The sequence below is a fragment of the Amphiura filiformis genome, chromosome 10, assembly GCF_039555335.1.
Source record: "Amphiura filiformis chromosome 10, Afil_fr2py, whole genome shotgun sequence".
Taxonomy (NCBI): domain Eukaryota; kingdom Metazoa; phylum Echinodermata; class Ophiuroidea; order Amphilepidida; family Amphiuridae; genus Amphiura; species Amphiura filiformis.
In genome coordinates, this window is record NC_092637.1 from 33,263,005 (window position 1) to 33,282,936 (window position 19,932).

A 19,932-nucleotide genomic window follows, 5' to 3' on the forward strand; every position below is an offset into this window, starting at 1 on the left:
ATTATAGACATGGTTCACATGGTTATTACGTGCAAATTTAGTCTATATTTTCTTGCTTAGCGCAGCCATAGGCTTTGGCCTAGCGATCATTGAGTGCAAGGGTCGAAAAGAAATCAAATTGTTTGTATGAAATAAAGATGTCATATAACTTACCAAATGACCAGCTCCTGGGTTTGTCACAAAGGAATTCCACCTGGTATCCAATGCTTTGTCATTGCGCTGTTTTCTTACTGTTGTTTTACAGAAAGTATTCTGTTTTAAATCTCTGTGATAACAACATAAAAAGAACCAATTACATACTTTGAAACTACGTGCCCTGTCTATATTGTAATGTTAGGTCTAATATGAAATGGACTCTTCTCTATTTTTAACCCCATGGGCACTACTGCTTTCCTTACGGAGTCTGTGATTGGTTAATTACAATATATTATCTTCTGAATAACCAATCAAAATACATGTAGAACTTGAAGATTTCTAAGTAATTTTAAGCAAAACCACCTTCAACCCTGGCGACCATTCTTCCTATGAGAAACCAGGTATCAACTAAATTATGACATTGGCTCGTATTAAAGTTGTTTCTTCTTTTTTTTTTTTTTTTTTTTTTTTGCCCTCTGTGACCTGATAGCAAATTGAGAAACCCTCATATATTTTGATCAATTTTACATTAGCAAACAATTAGGCATGGTTTTCATGTTGATTATATTTTGTCATCAAAAGTGGACCAAAATGACAATGAGGATGCAAATAAAACTGGTCAACAACACTCACTTTTTGAACCGAATAGGACCTAGGACCTTCTATGGGGTGTCCACAGATTCGTGGTCAAAGGTCAGGGGTGTAAATGTGTCTAGTCTTACTTGTATTTAATATTCCAGCATTTGATAATTGGTTCCATGATGACGGGAGGCTCTGTAATCATAGCTTCTAAGATCCAGTTTAAGGCACACAGCTGACGAAATAATGCAGTCCTGAAATTAACATACAGAAAAAAATATATAGTATGCTTACTGAGCTATTGCAAAAACCATCAAAATTAAAGGAGAATGAGTACACAATGGTGTAGGGGCAAAATGCGCAAAGATTTATAGTGCGCTACGTACGTACACACAGGCAAAAACCCACCAGCCTCAGCACACTTTACAGGAATTTGCTGACCACTGTGGCCGAAGGTACACCATAAAAACCATTTAGCAACAATCAGGGACTTGCACACCCTATACATACCACAATAAACCATCACAACCAGGATCAGCTCCCTGATATTCCATATGCGTAACTGAGCCAATCAACTAGTTCCTTGCCTAGGGGAATTTCAGTTAGCTCAATTATGCATAAGAACAAACAAAGATTGTGCTGGGGAACACACTCAGATCGTTAAATACCAATGCACCAAAGTCTAACACCTTACCAACTTGACTCGCCTTTGACTCAAAGTGGTATAAAAGGTAGCGCTTGAGATCTTTTCAACTGCGTGGGCAACAACAATGGAGCTGCCCACCCCCGGGGGGGTACTCAAGTTTGGTTTTGGTAGGGACGTGCTGCTGAGAATTTGAAAGTGGACCCATAAATATCCCAAAAGTCAAAATTTTCGGCCAAATTTAACCCAAATTGTCTTACTTTTTGCAAATTTTCCCAAAATTTTGGAAAAAATTTTGGCCACATTAAGGCAAAATTGGGCTATTTTCTGAAAAAATTGAGAAAATTTTGAAAAAAGGACCCATTCATATACCAAAATAGGCTTTGAAAAAGGGGTAATTGATATACCAAAAGGCTGAAAATGCTACCCATGTTTATGCACGTCCCGTATGGTCATTTGTACTGAGTAGCCCCAGGTGCCCACCCAGATGAAAAGAATTTAACTTGCTCTTAACCTCCCTGGGAAGAATCCACCCTCCAACTCCCCCTCACAAAATGTTTCATATTTAATATTAACTGAGACTAAATTAAAAAGACTAGCTTGCGCCTGACGTCACTGTCAATCAAACCCCACCATCTGAATGGTTAGTATTGCGTAAAAGGGTTTTACTATACATACTTGTTAGGTCTGTCATCATATGGTCCAAGACTAATATTAGTCCTACACGGTGTATACGGTCTAGCATCCTCGAGATTCCTCCTTTTCTTCTTCTTTTTAGTCCCAGAGCCTAGTCTGCCAGTCCTTGGTTGTCCGGGGGTTAATGCATTACCGGTTCCCGGTGGTCCGGGGATTGGAGTAGCTCCAACCGGTGTGAGGACAGTAGAGGCCATATTTATTGACGTTGCAGTAGGAGCCAGTCGTGATTCAGTTGTTCTTGATTGGAGGTCTTCCGTTAACGTTGGCATGTCAGAACCGGTTGTACTACTAATGCTAGAATGATAATGAGGAAAAAAATAGTGCTCAAAGGATCATTCTATTATTAGGTATATCACCTCAAAAATAAGGGCAGCAGAAACACGTTATTTAATGTTTCTACATGAATGACCTTTATTAAAGCATCAAAAAAAAAAAAACCGAATTGAAATCGGTCAATGCATTGTGACGTAGTGTCAATTTTAAGATGCTCATAAATGGAATGAAAATCTGCCACAAATTGCTATAATGACAAAATTGGCACATTTCGAGATTTTGAAGGTTTATTTGGACACTTGCTTGAAAAAGCAACGTTAATTTAAGTATCACAGGTTAATTGCCTATCTTTTTTAACTTCGTCAAAGAAAACAAAATTAAAAAATCTATCATTGAATAATTATAATAAAACCAAATATACTATTTTAGCAATTCCGGCCAATCTGCAGACAAATAAAAGTTAAAAAATGACTAAGTTCAGCTAAATAATATGCAAAATAGATGCCAAAAGAAAACCGTACATGATATCAGGGTGCAGTTTTTTTCACAAACATATGTATACAAAGTTCTTTCAATTGATAACAAAAATACACAAAAAGTAATCAATTATGCAAATTAGCTTATTACAGCTAATTATGTATTCATGATATTATTATGTAAATTAGGCATGAGTAATTTTGGTTTTTTTTCGATGTTTAATGAAAGTCTTTTCATTCATCATGAATTTGTCAAGTATGAACCTGTTATGATGTTGAGTAAAGAATCTGCAGTTAATTACTTTAATATAATGGTCATTTTCACAGTAAAGGGTGTAACTTTTGATTTTTAGGGTCAAAATTTCAAACCACTTAAATATGTTTCTGTTTACTGTAATCATGCATAGAAGCAACTTAAATTCCAGTAAAATAGTGTTTCAAGGCTTAAACCTTTTGATTTCTGATAAAAATTTGACATTTCCATAACATTTTTGTTAAAATCTAAGAAAAATGTATTTTACATAAGCTCAGAAAATTATGACATGAAAGCTGGAATACATGTGAAATCCCATTCCAAAGTAAGTCAACAGATATAAGTTAAATTTTATACCATGTTTTGCTATGTTTGTAATTGCAATTTTGAAAATTTTTAACATCAAGGGTCATTTGCAATGGAAATTTCCCAACCTTAAACATATTTTTTAAGTTTTAATTGGGTTCCTAAAATAATTTAAATGTCTAACTTCATGTACAAATACTACTTGATGAAAGGAACCTCCCAGCCAAGTTTCACAGAAATTTGAGTTATTTTTTAGAATTGGCAATTCAAGCGATTTGTGTTTCGGAGGCTTCAGTTAACAACACAGGTGATCATAAAAGTAAAATATTTGGCTAACTACTACAAGTTGACATGAAAAAAATAGGTAAAAAATATCACAATTACCAATTTTCATGCTTTGCTTCTAAGTATTGAATTTCAGTTGTGACAAAAATTAAATTATCACAGCAAGTCATTTTTTTTGTTTGGAGGCTTCATGTTTACAATGGTTAAACATGGCAGAAGTAGTTTTTTTGAATACAACACTGTTGGGATCATCTAAGCTGTTATTTTCTTGTGTGTATTGAATCAATGATTCTATGCGGCAGATATTGCAGATTTATAACATGATAATTGTTTCACCCATTTGTTAAGTATGGTGTTATTTGCATGTGAAGCCTCCAAGCGGGCTTTCTTGGATATCAGTATATTTTTCAAGCATTAACCATAATATCAATTTTTTTTAATTTATGACATTCTGCACATATCATGCAACAATTACAATGCAGATATCAATATGGAACATACCAATTTAGATATGCATAGATGATAATTAAGTTGACTGTTGTTTCGGAGGCATCATCTGTTTCGGAGGCTTCAATTGTTAACGGAAAGTTTGTATTGGGTCCCATTTTCAAGCGGTGATATATATCTCCATGATTTAAACAAGTGACTTGAGGATCTACTTTGCTACATTTTGATAAATAGATTGGATGAGCTCTTTTATTTATATTTGCCCAAGCTTGCTGAACAGTTTGTTTCGGAGGCTTCAAAAAGTTAACGGAAAATCGGCTCTTTGAAGTCAAGATTTTATAAAAATTTTAAAAGCTTGCAAATCAACTAATTTTTGTTACCCATTTCAAGTTAAGATATCAACTGTTATGAATCAAGAAGAAGTGAAGAAATAACCAAGAATTATGAACCAAAGCTATACCCACAAAGTTTGTTAACAATTGTTAACGGAAAATGAAGCCTCGAAGCGACAAATATCGAAGTCCGGTTCTCAAAAATACAGGGCTGTTCACAATTAAATCTAATGTGGCAGTGTTTACTGAACATATGACCGTACTTTCAGGATAAGAAAAATTATCCATGAACTAACTGAAGAAAACACAGGGTTTTACAAAAATGTTACTGTTTTTTACAGTTTTTCAAAATGGCAATATTAGGTACATTTAAGCCTGCTAAAACTGAACGCAGTAACTCCCGAAGATGATTATGCTCCCCAAGGTAGCTGCTAACTAGATGACTTATGTGGCCAAAAATCATGGAATTCTGTGGCTTTATTAGAAAACTACGGATCAAAATGTTAAAAATCCAAAGTTACACCCTTTACCGTGAAAATGACCATAATACAAAAAAACAAACTTTGGCATTTTGACGGTGTCTGGAATAGAATTTTCATTTTTTCTGTAAATATGGTATGTGTCACCATTGCTCAAAGCCAAATCCGAAAAGTAAAAATAAAAATTCATTTGCAATGAGACTTTAAATTAACATTTTAATATCTGGATTAACAAGGGAAGAGAAACAGTAAACGGAACAGCCCCTGTATTATACCGCGTATACAAAAATGGTGTGGCCTTGGACACACACAATAACTAGAGCTATTGTGGTTTGGAATATTACTCCTTTAAACTCACTTAAAAAATGTTTTGTTTCAAATCGTTTTCCTCAAGTGTGCCATTCGTTGTCGTGAAATAATTTACATGCTTAGAAAGATTAGTATTTCAGCTAAATGGTGGTAGATCTTGATTTTTCAAAAGGCCTATATTTATTTATTTATGAGTAATCTTCAACAATCCATAAAAATAGTAGTAGCTCTTAAGCGAAGCAATATTTATTTTAAAAAAACCCGATGGTAGTCACAGAAAGGTTTCACACACCATATATCAAAAATTGTGATAAATAGCACATATGAGGAAATTAATTTTTTGGCATGGATGTTTGCCAAAATTGAACAACTTTCATGCGCGCGCTTTTCAATTTACTGTTATGCTTGCATGCACAGTGTGGCAGAAGTATTGTGCAGCCACTGTGACATGCCTACTATTATATAGATGATGTGATTGGTTTTTAAAGGCAAGGGACTGGCCTATCATGGGAAAAGAGCAGCATGGCAGACTTTAAGATCTTTGCCTCTAGAGCAAGAGGTTGCCATCTGGAAAAGGTGCGGCAGATGACCATGTTGACTTTGTCACATTCAGTTTCAATCAGGGTAATGCCAAATTGTAGGTTGTTCTGTAAAAATTCCCCAACACGCTATCTACGGCAACCCCCTTTACCAGGTCGCTTGGCTTCGCTTGGTTGAAATTTTGTTATGTCTTTAATTTCAACTGCTGATGCCTACATTAGATTATGCTTGACATTGAAGAAAAATCAAAAACAACTTACCCCAAGAAAGATACTTCTTTTCTCAAATCCGAGTTGTCCATGAAAACACTGAAAATGAAATAATAAGTCACTTTATTCTGTGGATGCCTCTACGCTTTTGTATTTTACTGGCTTAATCTTTGCACCCCAACAGAATTTCAAATGAGTTATGTACAGTGTACGTGTGTGTACATTGTGATTGGTACACACCTTCATAATAATGGGTCATTCCCCTTTGGTGACCAGAAGAATGTTGTTTTTTTCTCACAACACTGAGCAAGCTTCACAGCAAAAATACACTATTTAACAAAAACTTTGTACCAAGCAAGTTTTTCTGGACCCTTACGTACAAGGATGGCTCTAGTTTCATCAGTGTGATCTATGCGGGGGTTAGGGGAGCTTATTCCCCAAATGAGTTGGTTTGCGTGTGAAATTGAGCGAATTGGCCTGGTGAGCATAAATTTGCATGCAATTATCACAGTTAACTTACACATGCCTAACAGGAGTTTTTTCACTTTGCCCTCTCTCCAGACAAAATACGCCACTGAACATGTAAAATACTTGAGTTTTTATTTATCAATTTTCATCATCAACTCCAAACTGTTGGTATGAGTTAGACTTAACTTAAGTCAATTAGCCAATTCTTCATCAGTTTCATCATCATCATCAGAACTTTCCAAAAGTGGTGGATGACATAGACCAAAACAAGATCAGAAATGATCAGAAAACCAGAACAGGTGCATTGGTGGTATTTATTCAGTAAACCAAGGGGTCAAAATAGCTGACAAGAAAGTCATGAATCACTGTACCCTTTTGAACAAAAATACAGCTTATTTAGCCAATGTCAACATGGTGTCATATTTTCCTAATGCTTCCGTCAATTGCAAGCCCGGCTACCAGGGACCCGGGCACTGTAGACACAATACCCGGGACCGTCACCCTGAAATTACCATAAAGTACGTCCCCGGTACCCGGGACTGTACCCGGGATGTACAATCAGTCGTCCCGGTAGCGGGGCCATGAAAATACTTAAATTTTGGATTTGCTGATTAAAAACATTGAAAATTAATACAGCACTTTGAAACCCGGCTGGCATGGGCGGGGACAGTACCGGGGTTTCACCCACAATTTGTGCCCGGTACCGGGACAATACCGGGGCACCATATAGCGGGATTATTACAATTGCCTTTGGTAATCTCCCCCGCTACGTCCCCGCTGGGCCCGGGTTCCTGGTAGCCGGGCTTGCAATTGCATAACATATTGAACTAACACCACTGCTATTTGGCACTTCACACAATATGACAGTAATTGAATGAACAGTGCAAATGTTTGTCAGTTTTCATTATAAATAATTCTGACAAAAACTGACTTCACAGATGTAAACATATCAATTTCTTATGCAAGACATACCCCGTATCTTTCATACAGACTTGTGTTCAGGCTAAATAGTTGCTTTTGTATTAGCACCGATGACCTGTAATTATTAACTGGGTCATACATAAACAAACTTTCAGCTGTCTTTGGAAAACTTTAATTTGAAAAGGTCTATTATAATGAGTTAGACCAGAGATGTAAGTGAGGTAATGATCCACTTCCTGAAAATCATGCGAGCCTCACAATTTTTTTTTTTTTTTTTTTTTTTTACATTTCCGGATTTATTTTTTTGCCCCATTTCCGGAATTCCAGAAATTTCCGGAGTCTTACCTCTCTGTTAGACTTACCTCAAGTCTTCTTCTTTAGCCAATTCTTCATCAGTTTCATCATCATCTGAACTTTCCACCATTGGCGGCTGCCATTCTGTTCTCCGTCTTTCTTCTTTCAATTTTCTTTCATTTACCTCAGCATTCAGCTGAAATCAAATTTAAATTAGAGAATAAACGATAGGAATTTTTATTTTGACTATCCTCTACCGTGTGATAGACGGTATCCACTACAATTAAATTATTGAACCTGCCTGTCGTCTATCATAGGTAGAGGATAGTCAAAATAAAAATTCCTATCGTTTATTCTCATTCTTAGCTGTTAAATATTATTTTAATAACTTTACCTTTTTTTAAAGCAAAAATTAAGTTACCGTCATAAAAACTCCCCTTTTTCTAAAATGAACGAAACTTGTTTACAACTTCACATGTTTTGTTGCGCGTACTGCTAGCGCATGCAAATATTCCTCACTGCGTCTACGCATACAACGCAATACATACGCGCACCTCTATGAGTGTGTTACGCGTTATCACTCATGATGACGTGGCGTTGTCTGCAGCCTGATAGACGACACCCGAAATCATGCGATTGTCCAATCAGATTATGTGTCTACGTAATAGACCACTCCCACTGACTAAGAATGGTTCATACATGTTCTATAAGATGAGACAGTACTACATGTAACAAAATATTTCCTGACAAAATAAAATCATGAGTTGACCTCAATGTTTATCAACCAACAGTGGCGGCGCTTGAAATTTTTTTCTGGGGGGGGGGGGGGCAAAGACTCCGACTGGGGGAGGGGCATTTTCACCTAATGTTGGCTAAAAAGTGGCTTTTCACCCCTCTTTTCAGAGCATCTGTTGGGGGGGCATTTTCCCCCCATGCCCACCCTCCCGTAGCACCACCACTGTCAATAAAGGCAAGGGACTGGTATATTGATATGCTTGAGTGAACCCTGTGCAACAACTACAATGTTCAATAGTCTTATTGTGATGTGGCGGGAGTTTTAAAAACACAAGCCCTGAACAAAATATGATGCGCGGATTGCGCGCACATACATGTACTGCCAGGCAAAAAACAATGGAAATAATTGTGATGATGCGTGCGCACAATGTCAGGCATCAACAAGTCAACTCATTATAAGACATGTTGGTAGTAACAGTGTCAGAATATGATGAAAACTCAACAAATCAGAGAAATCTGATGCAGACTTTCGTAAAGTCTAACCATTCCTGGCAAAATATGGGTACTTGTTCTTTTTTAAAGATGGTGTCTGAGCAATATAGGACACTCAAAATATCAGAGAATATCAGTCTGATGAAGACTTAAAGCAAAGTCTAGCAGATGTTTTAATGAAGATTGATGCTAAGTCTAACAAATGTATCCTGTACATTTGAATGTGCTACACTCAGTCTTTAACCAAATCTTGTGATGCCATGGCAATTATAAACACATCAATAATTGTCAGGAAGTATAAGGACATGTTGTCAATACATACTTGGCTATTCCAGCTGAAATCCATCACCCCTATATGGAAGACATGACCTTTATCTCCCACACATGGAGTAGGCTATATGAATTTCAAATACGGTTACACCATTTGAAATTCACATCCATCAGGGGAAGATGTCTTCAAAGGGAGTGTGCATTTCAACTGTAATACCCAAATGTAACTGCATTAGCTTCATTTTTGTCAATTAACCGGTCACTGAAACAAATACTCTATAAGGCGACGAAAAAAAGAAACCCTGTTCTACGGGTGGAAGGAACTTTCAAGTAGGGTCGGTCGGTCGGCTTTTTAAAAAAAATTTTTAATCACCAAAATCTGTAAATAATTTGCAATATGAGAAAATACAAAAAAAATTTGTTCCTGAAATTTCCGAAATTTGGGTCGGCATTCAATACAGGAAAAAATTTGTTCCCAATTTATCCAAAATCTGGGTCGGTCGGGCCCGTAGAACAGGGTTTTCTTTTTTCGTCGCCTGGGAATTGTATACACAAAATAGGGGATTTGGTTAGCTGTAGTATGATACCAAATTTGTGTATAAAACAAATACCAATTATTTTTCAATGTTTACATGCCCTAGCTGCTATGGGTATAAATATTAATTTTGTTCATCCTATCAACCCAGAGAACTAAGTATAATAATTTTCAAATCCGAATGATCGAGAAATTAATGCTTGAATGAAGTTTGGTGCAAATTCGAACAGATTACGCAATGTGAAACTGCATCGCTCGGTAACAGATCATGTTGACCCGGGTGTTGACTTTGCAATCTGGAGAGCATTTTGCATGCCTATTCAAACCTATTCTATTACCAAGAAATTAATGATTGAATGAAATTTAATGCGAAGCAACTTTTTGCTTCACATTAATTGTCCTCTTTAATTTCTCGGTAATTCTCAATTTCTTTTTTTAACGAGTGTGGTATCATGCTGTAGCTACCAAAAGTTTCTACGTTCATCGGGAAGACTGGATTTTAGTGGTCTAAGTTTTGATCAAACAAATAAAGAAATCATATACCCTTTCTTCGTCCTGTTCTTGAATCATGTTGAACACTCCATGTCCAAGTTTGGTCCAATTCACCATTTTTCTGTAAAAAAACAAAATAATTGCAACAAATTGTTAGTTTTAAATTTACGTGTTGTATGCTATTCACCCATTGCACGGTTCCTCCATATGCGAGGAGAGTCAAATAACATTGCGTAAAGTTAAGCAATACTTCCTTTGATGTCTATTGCCAGTTCGAGGATCTCCCCACATATGGTGGAACCATGCACTGAACTGGCATGCATAACAATATAATTGCATGATAGTGCTGGGCTATACAATGGTGATGCTTCAGATTCTATAGAACTCAAGTTTGTTTGATGCAGGATGATCTCCGGAGCTTACTTCAGACTTGCAAATCAACAACTTTTCAAATGTAATGCCATGAATTCAGGGGTGACAGAACACCTACTTTTGAGGTCCTGTAAAAGAAAGGAGAAAGGGGAGAAAAATGGAAGAGGGGGCAAGAAGTAGAAAAGAGAGAGAAAACACCCCCAACATGTATGAAAGACTTGACCTTTATCCTTCACTCATCAGGGAGTACATTGTATACCTGAATGGGTGCCGGGTGCCTCCATTTGAAATTTACACTCGGTGTGTGTGAGATTAACTTCATGTCTTCAATAGGGGTCAATCAATCAATCAATCAATCAGTTACATTATGTCAAATTCATTACAAAATGATCAACCGCACCACTCATAGCTCGAAAACTAGTGCTGATAAGCATAGAAGCTTCTTGAACTGTAAGTGCAATTTTTTATTTGACCTCAAAGTTTATTCCACATCTGGGAGTATTTAAGCAGTAACAGCTCGGTCCCCAAAAGAAACACACTGTGTTCTTGGCTCAACAAGAGAGGTATATACCATTTGAGCATGATGATATGGTCATGTGTCATATGGTGGGTCACATTTGCGTTACAAACACTGATTTTGATAATTTGTCTTCATTTTCACTTAAATTGATACATGTCTAAAACTATACATCTCACACCAACAAAACTATACATTTTTGGAAAGCTAATGTTCCAAGGAATCCAACAATGCAAAATTGATGTTGGTATACAGAAAGAAAATATGTAGGGTGATATCATGAAAAAAAATAATTTTACTAGAAAATTGATAATTTATTGCATTTGCTACTGATATGGGATACCTCTCTAATTTTGTGGCAGGCAATACTATGAGCTTTAATAAAATGTATACTTTTACTATGTTATGATTGGCCAAAGTGGTGATACAGGGTGTGAAAATATACATAACTTTACGCACCAAATGTTGATTACATTTTTGAAAATATTTTCTTTAGAGTGTATCCTACATTTATTTTAACTGCATATTTGGATTCCCTGGGTAAAATGCTTTCCAAAAATGTACACTTTTCCTATCTTAGGGTGTATAATTCTCAAGTAGCAACAATTTAAAGCCAAAACGCACGTTGTGACTGAAAATCTTGGCATTTGTGTGTAGTGAATAGGGAAAAATTGTGGGTCTTGTGACTTGCGATTCTCAGTGAGTACTTGAAAACATGAAATAGATCAAACTAATAGTTGAATATGAATAATGAATGAACAAGCTTTGATTTGAGATATGATTTGCATGTATAGCACAGAATTTGGCAATGATAAAATTTAAAATTCAAAAAGATATCATGTTTCCACAACATTTCTCATAGAGATTGCACATACTCCTCTACCGCTTATCCTCTACCGCTAATCCTCCAGGTTTATCCTCGTTAACATTTTAATATTTTACACTAATTAAAAAAATGATAATTTCAAATTGTGAAACATATTTGAAAAGTAGAATAATCAAGCTGTATAATGAGCCCAAACTTTTTGCAATTGGACAAAGAATAGCTCTGTACCAACAAGTTAAATCTGGAAGAGGAGAGAAAAATGTCACGTCTCCCACTATTTTGGGGTCCCACCATATGACACATGACCATATATAAGCTACCTTTGAGTAACTCAAATTTGTATATCAGCCAGTGGAGTTCATTTATGAGTTCTGAAATGGTAGATTTTAGAGTCAAACTTGCATTTCCTGAAACGGGGATGTATTACTGCATTTCAACTGGAATAGTCGGGGGTAGATGGATTTCAACTGGAACAGCCTGGGGTGTATGGATTTCAACTGGAATAGCTGGGGGTGGATGGATTTCAAGTGGAATACCCCATTCTTACCTTCCTACTGTTACTTCTTTGGACAAAGATTTCCTCGTCTTGCTACTTCTCCTTACAATAAATTTACGAGACGGATCTTTCTCTTCTTCGTTCGTTGCACCGGTTTTGTTCTCTTTCTTTTCTTTCTCCTTCCCTTCATCTCCATCTTCATCTGAGCTACCAGAAGAATCATCCAATGAGCTCTGGTGGGGGATATAAATAAGAAATACACCCAAATGTCAGAAATACATGTAGATGTCCATAACTGTCTTGGAAGAGACCCAATATCAGAAATAATGCAAAATGTAACACAGGAATACACCACATGTTTCAGAAATACATCCCAATTAATGACAAAGATGATATTTTCACCATGTTCACAGCCCTCCCCTCACCCAACCACCATGCGTGTTACCAAAATATCGAAAAGAGGTAATATTTTTACCAGTAGCGAGGACCAAATCGGCAAAATAGGGGGTATTTCATTTGCACTGTCCATGAAATTTGGATAAAATATGGGGTCAATACCATAAAAACGTTTGAGTGTCATTGAAAATGGAGAAAAGTCCTTGCAAAGGTGGTCTTTGAAAGATTCAAATGGTAACACACGTGGTTACCAACTTTTGTGTTGGGTTGGGGCCAGGTTCACAGCATATACTCAGAATGTACCATGCACATACACATGCCACTTTGATCAGCTTTATTTCATCAGTCTTGTGAAACAGGGGGTGTTCTCTACTGCTGTAGTCACTCATGGTTCCTGTTCAAAGGTATAACATGGCTGGTTCCCATTTTCATGTCAAATTCCATAACACTTACTTTTAGGAGCTAGCACTTTATTTTTGAACTCTAAAAGAGTAGATGAGACCCCAGTAGCCCGTCACTCAACTTTGGAAGTGATGGGGATGTGCGAACAGCAGTTCGAAACTAGGGGTCTTTCGGTGAGAGCCTATGCACTGAAAAAGGGGGTCTTTCAGTGAGAAGGCCCCAAAAAGGGGGATCTTTCTGTGAGACCGGGGAAATCTGACCAAAAAAAGGGGTCATTCAGAGACTGGGAAAAATTTTGGGTCAAGATATTAAAGTTGATTAAAACTTTTCACAAATTTATAAAAATTTGAAAAATTTGAAAATATTTCAAAAAATTTGAAAAATTTGAAAATATTTCAAAAAATTTAGGAAAAATACTGAAAAAACCGGGTCATTTAGTGAGAGATTATGAGAAATGTCCCCAAATTTTTTGAAAACAGGGGGTCTTTTGGTGACAGGAAAATGGGGGTCATTGGGTGAGAGGGAGTTTAGTAAAATAAAAAAGGGGGTCATTGGGTGAGAGGTAGTTGAAAAATGGGGGTCAATGTGGCCACACATCCCCGTCACCCATTTTCAGTGAGTTGCCCCCCCCCTCCCGGGCCCAGTAGCATGCATGCATCAGGAGCCAGTTTTAGGGTGTTTTGCAAAAGCATGGTACATTGCGGTGTTGTGATGCTTCACCAAAACGACTTGAGAATTTATGACCCAAATGTCTCAGAAATATATCCAAATGTATACATGTACAAGCACCCAAAACCTTTTAATATTTGGGCAATTTAAACCCGGGATAAATAAGCCAAAATTAGCAACTAAATCACAAAATGTGAAAATATATGCCAAACAATAAAACTTATTAACCATCACAAATTGTTACACCTGAAGTTCAAAACTTATACAGCCCAAATTTTGACAGCTGAAATCACATGTCATGCAACCTTAATCTAAATCTTTTACACAGAGAGTGTAACTCCACTTGAAATCTACACCCCTGTCAGTGTAGGAGATAAAGCCATGTCTTCCATACAGAGCATACTGAATTTCAACTGGAATAACCCAATGCATGGCAACATTTTCTGAGCAATAGCAATATGTGACCCCTCGGCACAACTGAGCCCGAAGTCGCCAATCATCATTTTTGAGATATTCAACCAAAATATTCTGCTTGAAATTAGCTTTAAAATGATGTATATCATGTCTATAGTACTTGACATTTAAGTAGTGAAAAATCAATAAAACAGTCAATAAATCCTTTGTTTTCTATTGTTTATTGTTAAGTTCGATGGAGCATATCTCAATAGTGGCACTGGCGACATCCGGGCTCAGTTGTGGAGGATGGTCACATATAGTGTGAAACACCATGTAGCATCACTGGTTATCTCATCTGTTCAAAGCGTCGTCGTAACTATAGACAGAAACACTGTGTCAATTTACTTCTGAAGCCATTTATTGACTTAATCTCTCAGACCTGTCGCATTATTACTGTTTGATTATTATGTACATACTTACTGTCTGTTGGTTTACATTTATGTCAGAATTGCGATTTACTTTATTGTGAAGTCTGAGCTTTATTTTATCAGCCACACAAAACAGGGGGTGTTCACCCCTACTTGTAATGTGTGTCGACTGGGGATTTTTTGACAACTGGGGACTTTTTTATGAGTTGTGTGTCGACTGGGGATGTGCCAAACTACTCCTACCAATCGGGGACCGGGGACCTCACCCTACCCCTAAAAAGTACCCAGTTAGAGTAATGCTTTTTTTGACATCTTCACCCATAGGGGGAGCACTAGCCCAAGTATTACGACTGGGGACGTCCCCCCTTGGAGCGAAGTCCCCAGTTAGTGGGAAAAACACACAAAAAAGTCCTCATTCATAAAGGCACATACACAGACAGGAACATTTGAGATTATAACTCTCAATTGGTCGTGTCCACTTTCAACAATATTAAAAAAACAATGTTTCTTTACATTCTACATGACTGGTACATGTAGCTACTGGTGAAAATCTTGGAAAATATAACTAGGTGTAAATTATACACATTATTGTAAGCATGTTACTTTCAGAGCATTAAGTTTTTGCAACTAGAAGCCGGGGGGGGGGGGGCTCTTCTGACAAATGACGATACATGTAATTACCCGATTTTGCAGCTGTGAAAGAACCCGATATTTGACCAAAATAGAGCTCCGAAAAACCCTTTAATTTTCAAGATCATTTCAGCTCTAAATGACCCTTATCAACCCCATAATTCAAATTTTCTGGGTTATTTACCAGGCGATTTTCAACCAGAAAGCCAAGAAAGACCCTTGATTTTTACTGTTCACAGCTCTAAAAGACACCCTTTTCATATTCACAACTCCAAAAAGACCCCTTTTAATGGTTCGCCATCAGCTCCCGTGTTCCCATTTTTAGAACAGTCGGGGGAATCAAGACCTGTGCCCCACGACTGTTGAAAACCTGCGCATGCTAGTTGCTACCTATTTTGATATACCCTATTGAGGGGGGTAATCCCTCCCCCTCCCGTGGTGTAGCCAGGGGGAAGCTTCCCCCTGCGAGATGTCTTGACCTTCACCACCAGGCACCTCATCAAGCTTATCTCATCAAGCTGTCACTATAAAATCAACTTCTCATCTAAATATGTGCATAGGCCGGGGGAACATCAAACATTTTTGGTGGGTATGTTCACCCGGAAGTTTGAAGTGGTGGGTCTTTTGGGAGCTGATGGTGTACCGGCAAAAGTTTTAAAGGTTTTTTTTTGAGCTGCGAACCGGGCTGCAAACAAGTAAAATGGGGACTTTTGGAGCTGCGAACAGTCAAAATCAAGGGTCTTTCTTGGCTTTTTCGTTGAAAATCGCCTGAAAAAAACCCCACAAATATGAGCAATGAGCAATTTTTGGTTCTTATAGAGCTGAGCTGAAATGATCAAAATCAAGGGTCTTTCGGAGCTATATTTTGGTCAAATATAGGGGATCTTTCGGAGTTGCGAAATCCAAAAAGGGTGGTCTTTCCATGGGAGCCTACCCGTATAGTCATTTGTGTTAAGTGCCCCCCTCAGGGCATAGGCTCCTGCATAGGCTCCCCTAGCATCTGTTTGCAGATTCTACTAGTAGTAGTGGTTTTAAGCCTGCTACAAGCTCTCAAAGCTTACCTCATCAAGTTGTCCCAAGGCATCTAAAATCAACTTCTTCTCATCTAAATGCATTGGCTCCCCCAGCATCTGATATGGCTTCCAGTTAGCCGAATTATAGCCCTGCTGACTCTTTTGTCTCTGTCGTCTCGCATAATTATCCAAAAACACATCCTGTCGACACGGCGTCTCACAGTTGTAGTGCGTGTCAGACCGCGCCTGGATGCGTAGCCCTTGATGCGACGGGATTGGTGGCGCTTTGTTCTGAACAAATGCCTTTGGGTCTTTTGTCTTAGTAGGTGACATTATCATTACAGATAATTTATTTTAATCATTTTCAAAGTTATTGTACTAGTTACGCTCCCCGTGATTCATTGAAAATTTGATTGTTTTTTTAAGAATTACATCCATAAGCAACATTTTGTATAGCATTTGTTCACCATGACGCTCATCATATTTCACTCCGGACGTTCCTTCCATGACTGAAATAAAAAAGAAAATTGGCAATTTGTTATTAATAAGCGGAATGCCCGTGCTCCGCTAGTTGAGTTAACGGGAGTGATTTACTAAAACAGGCTGTTTGTGTCCTGTGTCCCGGATGTGCGATCGCCGGGTAGGAAAAATGAAGGAAAATCATCAAGATTGTTAATAATATGTTACTTGTAATTTTTTGTTATTATTTTGATGAGATATAAGAATCACAAAATGTCTGGTACGGTATATATGAACGGGGTAATATATTTTCATGACTAAAAATACTTAAGCCCAACCAAAACAAAACCCTCCGATTTCACACAATGACCTCAAAATAGATGTGTGCACAGTAAGTTATTATTGTCTAAACATGATTTTCCTTCACTCTCCCTACCTGGCGACAATCACATCCGGGACACAGGGCATAAACGCTGTTTATGCCCAGCTCTCGACCAATCACGCATGCTGTTATATAGCGTGTATCCCCATAAAATTCTATATTGCATAGCCCCATAAAAAAACGTACAGCATGTCATGCATGCGATGTTCATTATAATGTATACTGATCATGCTGATACCGGTACTATACATCATGACATGATGGTGACGATATAAAAAATCATTAGCTTTATAACATGATAATACTTTAAAAAGTCATGACAGTGGTACGGACAATATAATAAAACAACAACAATGTCAATGTTATGAAGTGAAGACCATGAGACAACAATGGAGACTGGCACGTACACTCTTAGTACGAGAAACCCAGTACCGTAGTAGCTCTGCACAACGGTATGAGACAAAGTGTATACAAAAAGCTAGTGCAACGCAATTGCATGGTTTCAATTTATAGAGTTTGCACTAAAAAATACAAGGCTTAGCTTAAATAGTTGCATGTTTGTCATAATATTAATTACACAGCTTCTTGTACTTCTTACCTAAACTTCTATGCTTGAAATTGTAATAAATAGGCCTACTCCATTATTTTATCCAGAATAAATAAAATTCATTAGCACATGATCCAAGTCGGCGCACCAAAACTGAGATGGCACTTCAGTTCAAACTTAGATAGGGCGTCACCAATAACGAAAATGTCATACCGATAAATGATGTGTCTGTTTTGCCCGTTTTTCTATAAGTTTGCGTTGCGAACTAGCACACTCTGGCAAAATAACTGTAAATTGCTGCTCCTCTCCCTAAATTCATTGTTGATGAAAGCAATTTTGACATCAATGTACAATGAGGGGAAATAGAGAGGGAAGGGAAAGTGCAGAAATGAAGAGTTCCAACATATAGTTCCAATAATCCAACATATTGTCAAAGTGTGCCAAGTATTTTCTTCTTTAATTGCGGAAAGTGAAATGTTGTACCAATCATCCTGCCAGCTGCAGCCATCCAGCACTCATATGACTGACCAGAGAAGATGTAATAAAGAGGAGGTTGAACAAGCTATCCTCAAACAAAATATGTGTGAGACCGCTCACTCAAAGCAAATGATGAATCACCCTATTTAGCTGCTTTACAATAGAATACCACAATAGGGTTTGAACCCGGGATGGGTGTGATACACAAGTTGCATCTAACTGCTTTTAGGGATAGGTCAGTGTGTGCATGGCATCATGCCATACACACCATGCATGCAGACCCTGTCATCCAGTCAGATTTCAGATAAAATATGACTGAAGTTCCATGGCAAATTGTAATTTTTGCTACTTGTTGCCACTTTCAGACTCTATTATTTATGATAAAGAATGTTATCAATTATCAGAATATCTTTATTAGGTTGGCAGGAAACGACAGGAAAATACATAAAATAATAAAATAGAAATGATCAACAATCATCACCTCTCTAAAAAAATCCTAAAAATTTCTTCTTTAGAAATTTATATATTTACAAAAAACGGTGGATTTGGGGGGAAATTTTACAGCACTCGATTTCTTTCTTGTATTATCCACATGTGGCATCCCATCCAAGCAGCAGGTCCTTAACACACGCGTTTCATACTTTTTAACAAATTCTCTATAGAAACATCTGAAATATTTTCAATTCTGAAGTGAAAATTGGTCAACCATGGGGGGTCACACACATAACAATTAACATCATAGGATATTTGAAGTGGATGTATAACTACTTGAGAATAAAGGACTATGAATAGATGCGACAGGATTACCTATGGGATTATTTCAAGGATATAATTCCGTTGACCCTCCTCTTTATTACATCTTCTCTGGACTGACCAGTGACAGTATAAAGTTACAGTTTTTATACACATGTACAATCAATGAATGCGATAAGCTTACCGTCCAAATTGAAAATTCCATCGTCAGATCCAGCCTAGTCACGATTATCGCACTTTCAGTTTCCCACGCGTTTGAACGGGAATTGGATTGCGTACTTTTTCGATGTCTAGTGAGCACATTTTTTCAATATTTTGAGAAAATGATGTCAAATTTTCTATTCTGTATTGTTTGGTAATAATGTCTTTTGCCAATAGTATGTTTAAAGTTGTAATTTTGTGTTTTTGATCGCAAAGATCGGATATTTTCGTTCCCGATTCGAATTCTGAACCCTTCGCAAGGGTGCCGATTTCGGCAGAACTTTGACGATAATTTTGCCTTTTGGACACTAAAATGCTTTCGATCCTTAATTTTGTTTCAACCGAGTCTTAAATTAGCAAGCACAATAAGGTTGGTACCACTTTTATATACATTGATAAAATTTTAAAGATTTTTTTTCAAGTTTCTAACCGCCGCAAATCGTTAAGTGTGTATTTCCCATTGACATCCAAAATGGGAAATACGAGTCTGATGGACATAGGAACGGCGTCCATGAGACTCAGCGAGTCTAATCCAGCCTGTTGTTGACATCTTTCCTAATTCATGAATTATACAGTAGCATTTAGCAATTGCCCATCATCATGGCAAAATAAACGAACACATAAGGTAGTAATATAAAATCGATCAACTTCGATTTCAGGGTCGATTTGTTATCTTTACAGACTTCTTACGCCACGCTATTATCTCGCTTGTACTGCACCAATGTTTACCGCTTTACAAAATGTCAATAAGGTCACAGCTGTGTGTTGTATTGAACTTACTCCCGTACAGCAGCTTTTC

At 37.3% G+C, this 19,932-nt stretch overlaps 1 protein-coding gene across 1 annotated transcript in view; it reads right to left on the reverse strand.

Moving 5' to 3' along the window:
* Nucleotides 1-19,932, reverse strand: part of LOC140162766 (uncharacterized) — a 30,273-nt gene extending 10,341 nt beyond the window's left edge. Inside the window, exons 1-10 of the mRNA XM_072186058.1 lie at nucleotides 19,671-19,932; nucleotides 19,117-19,150; nucleotides 16,363-16,823; nucleotides 12,432-12,613; nucleotides 10,221-10,290; nucleotides 7,714-7,841; nucleotides 6,014-6,061; nucleotides 2,036-2,347; nucleotides 858-968; nucleotides 154-265 (exon numbers count right to left, since the gene is read on the reverse strand). Of these exons, the coding sequence (XP_072042159.1) occupies nucleotides 154-265; nucleotides 858-968; nucleotides 2,036-2,347; nucleotides 6,014-6,061; nucleotides 7,714-7,841; nucleotides 10,221-10,290; nucleotides 12,432-12,613; nucleotides 16,363-16,653 (1,254 nt within the window). The 5' untranslated portion in view covers nucleotides 16,654-16,823; nucleotides 19,117-19,150; nucleotides 19,671-19,932. The remainder of the gene's footprint in view (nucleotides 1-153; nucleotides 266-857; nucleotides 969-2,035; nucleotides 2,348-6,013; nucleotides 6,062-7,713; nucleotides 7,842-10,220; nucleotides 10,291-12,431; nucleotides 12,614-16,362; nucleotides 16,824-19,116; nucleotides 19,151-19,670) is intronic.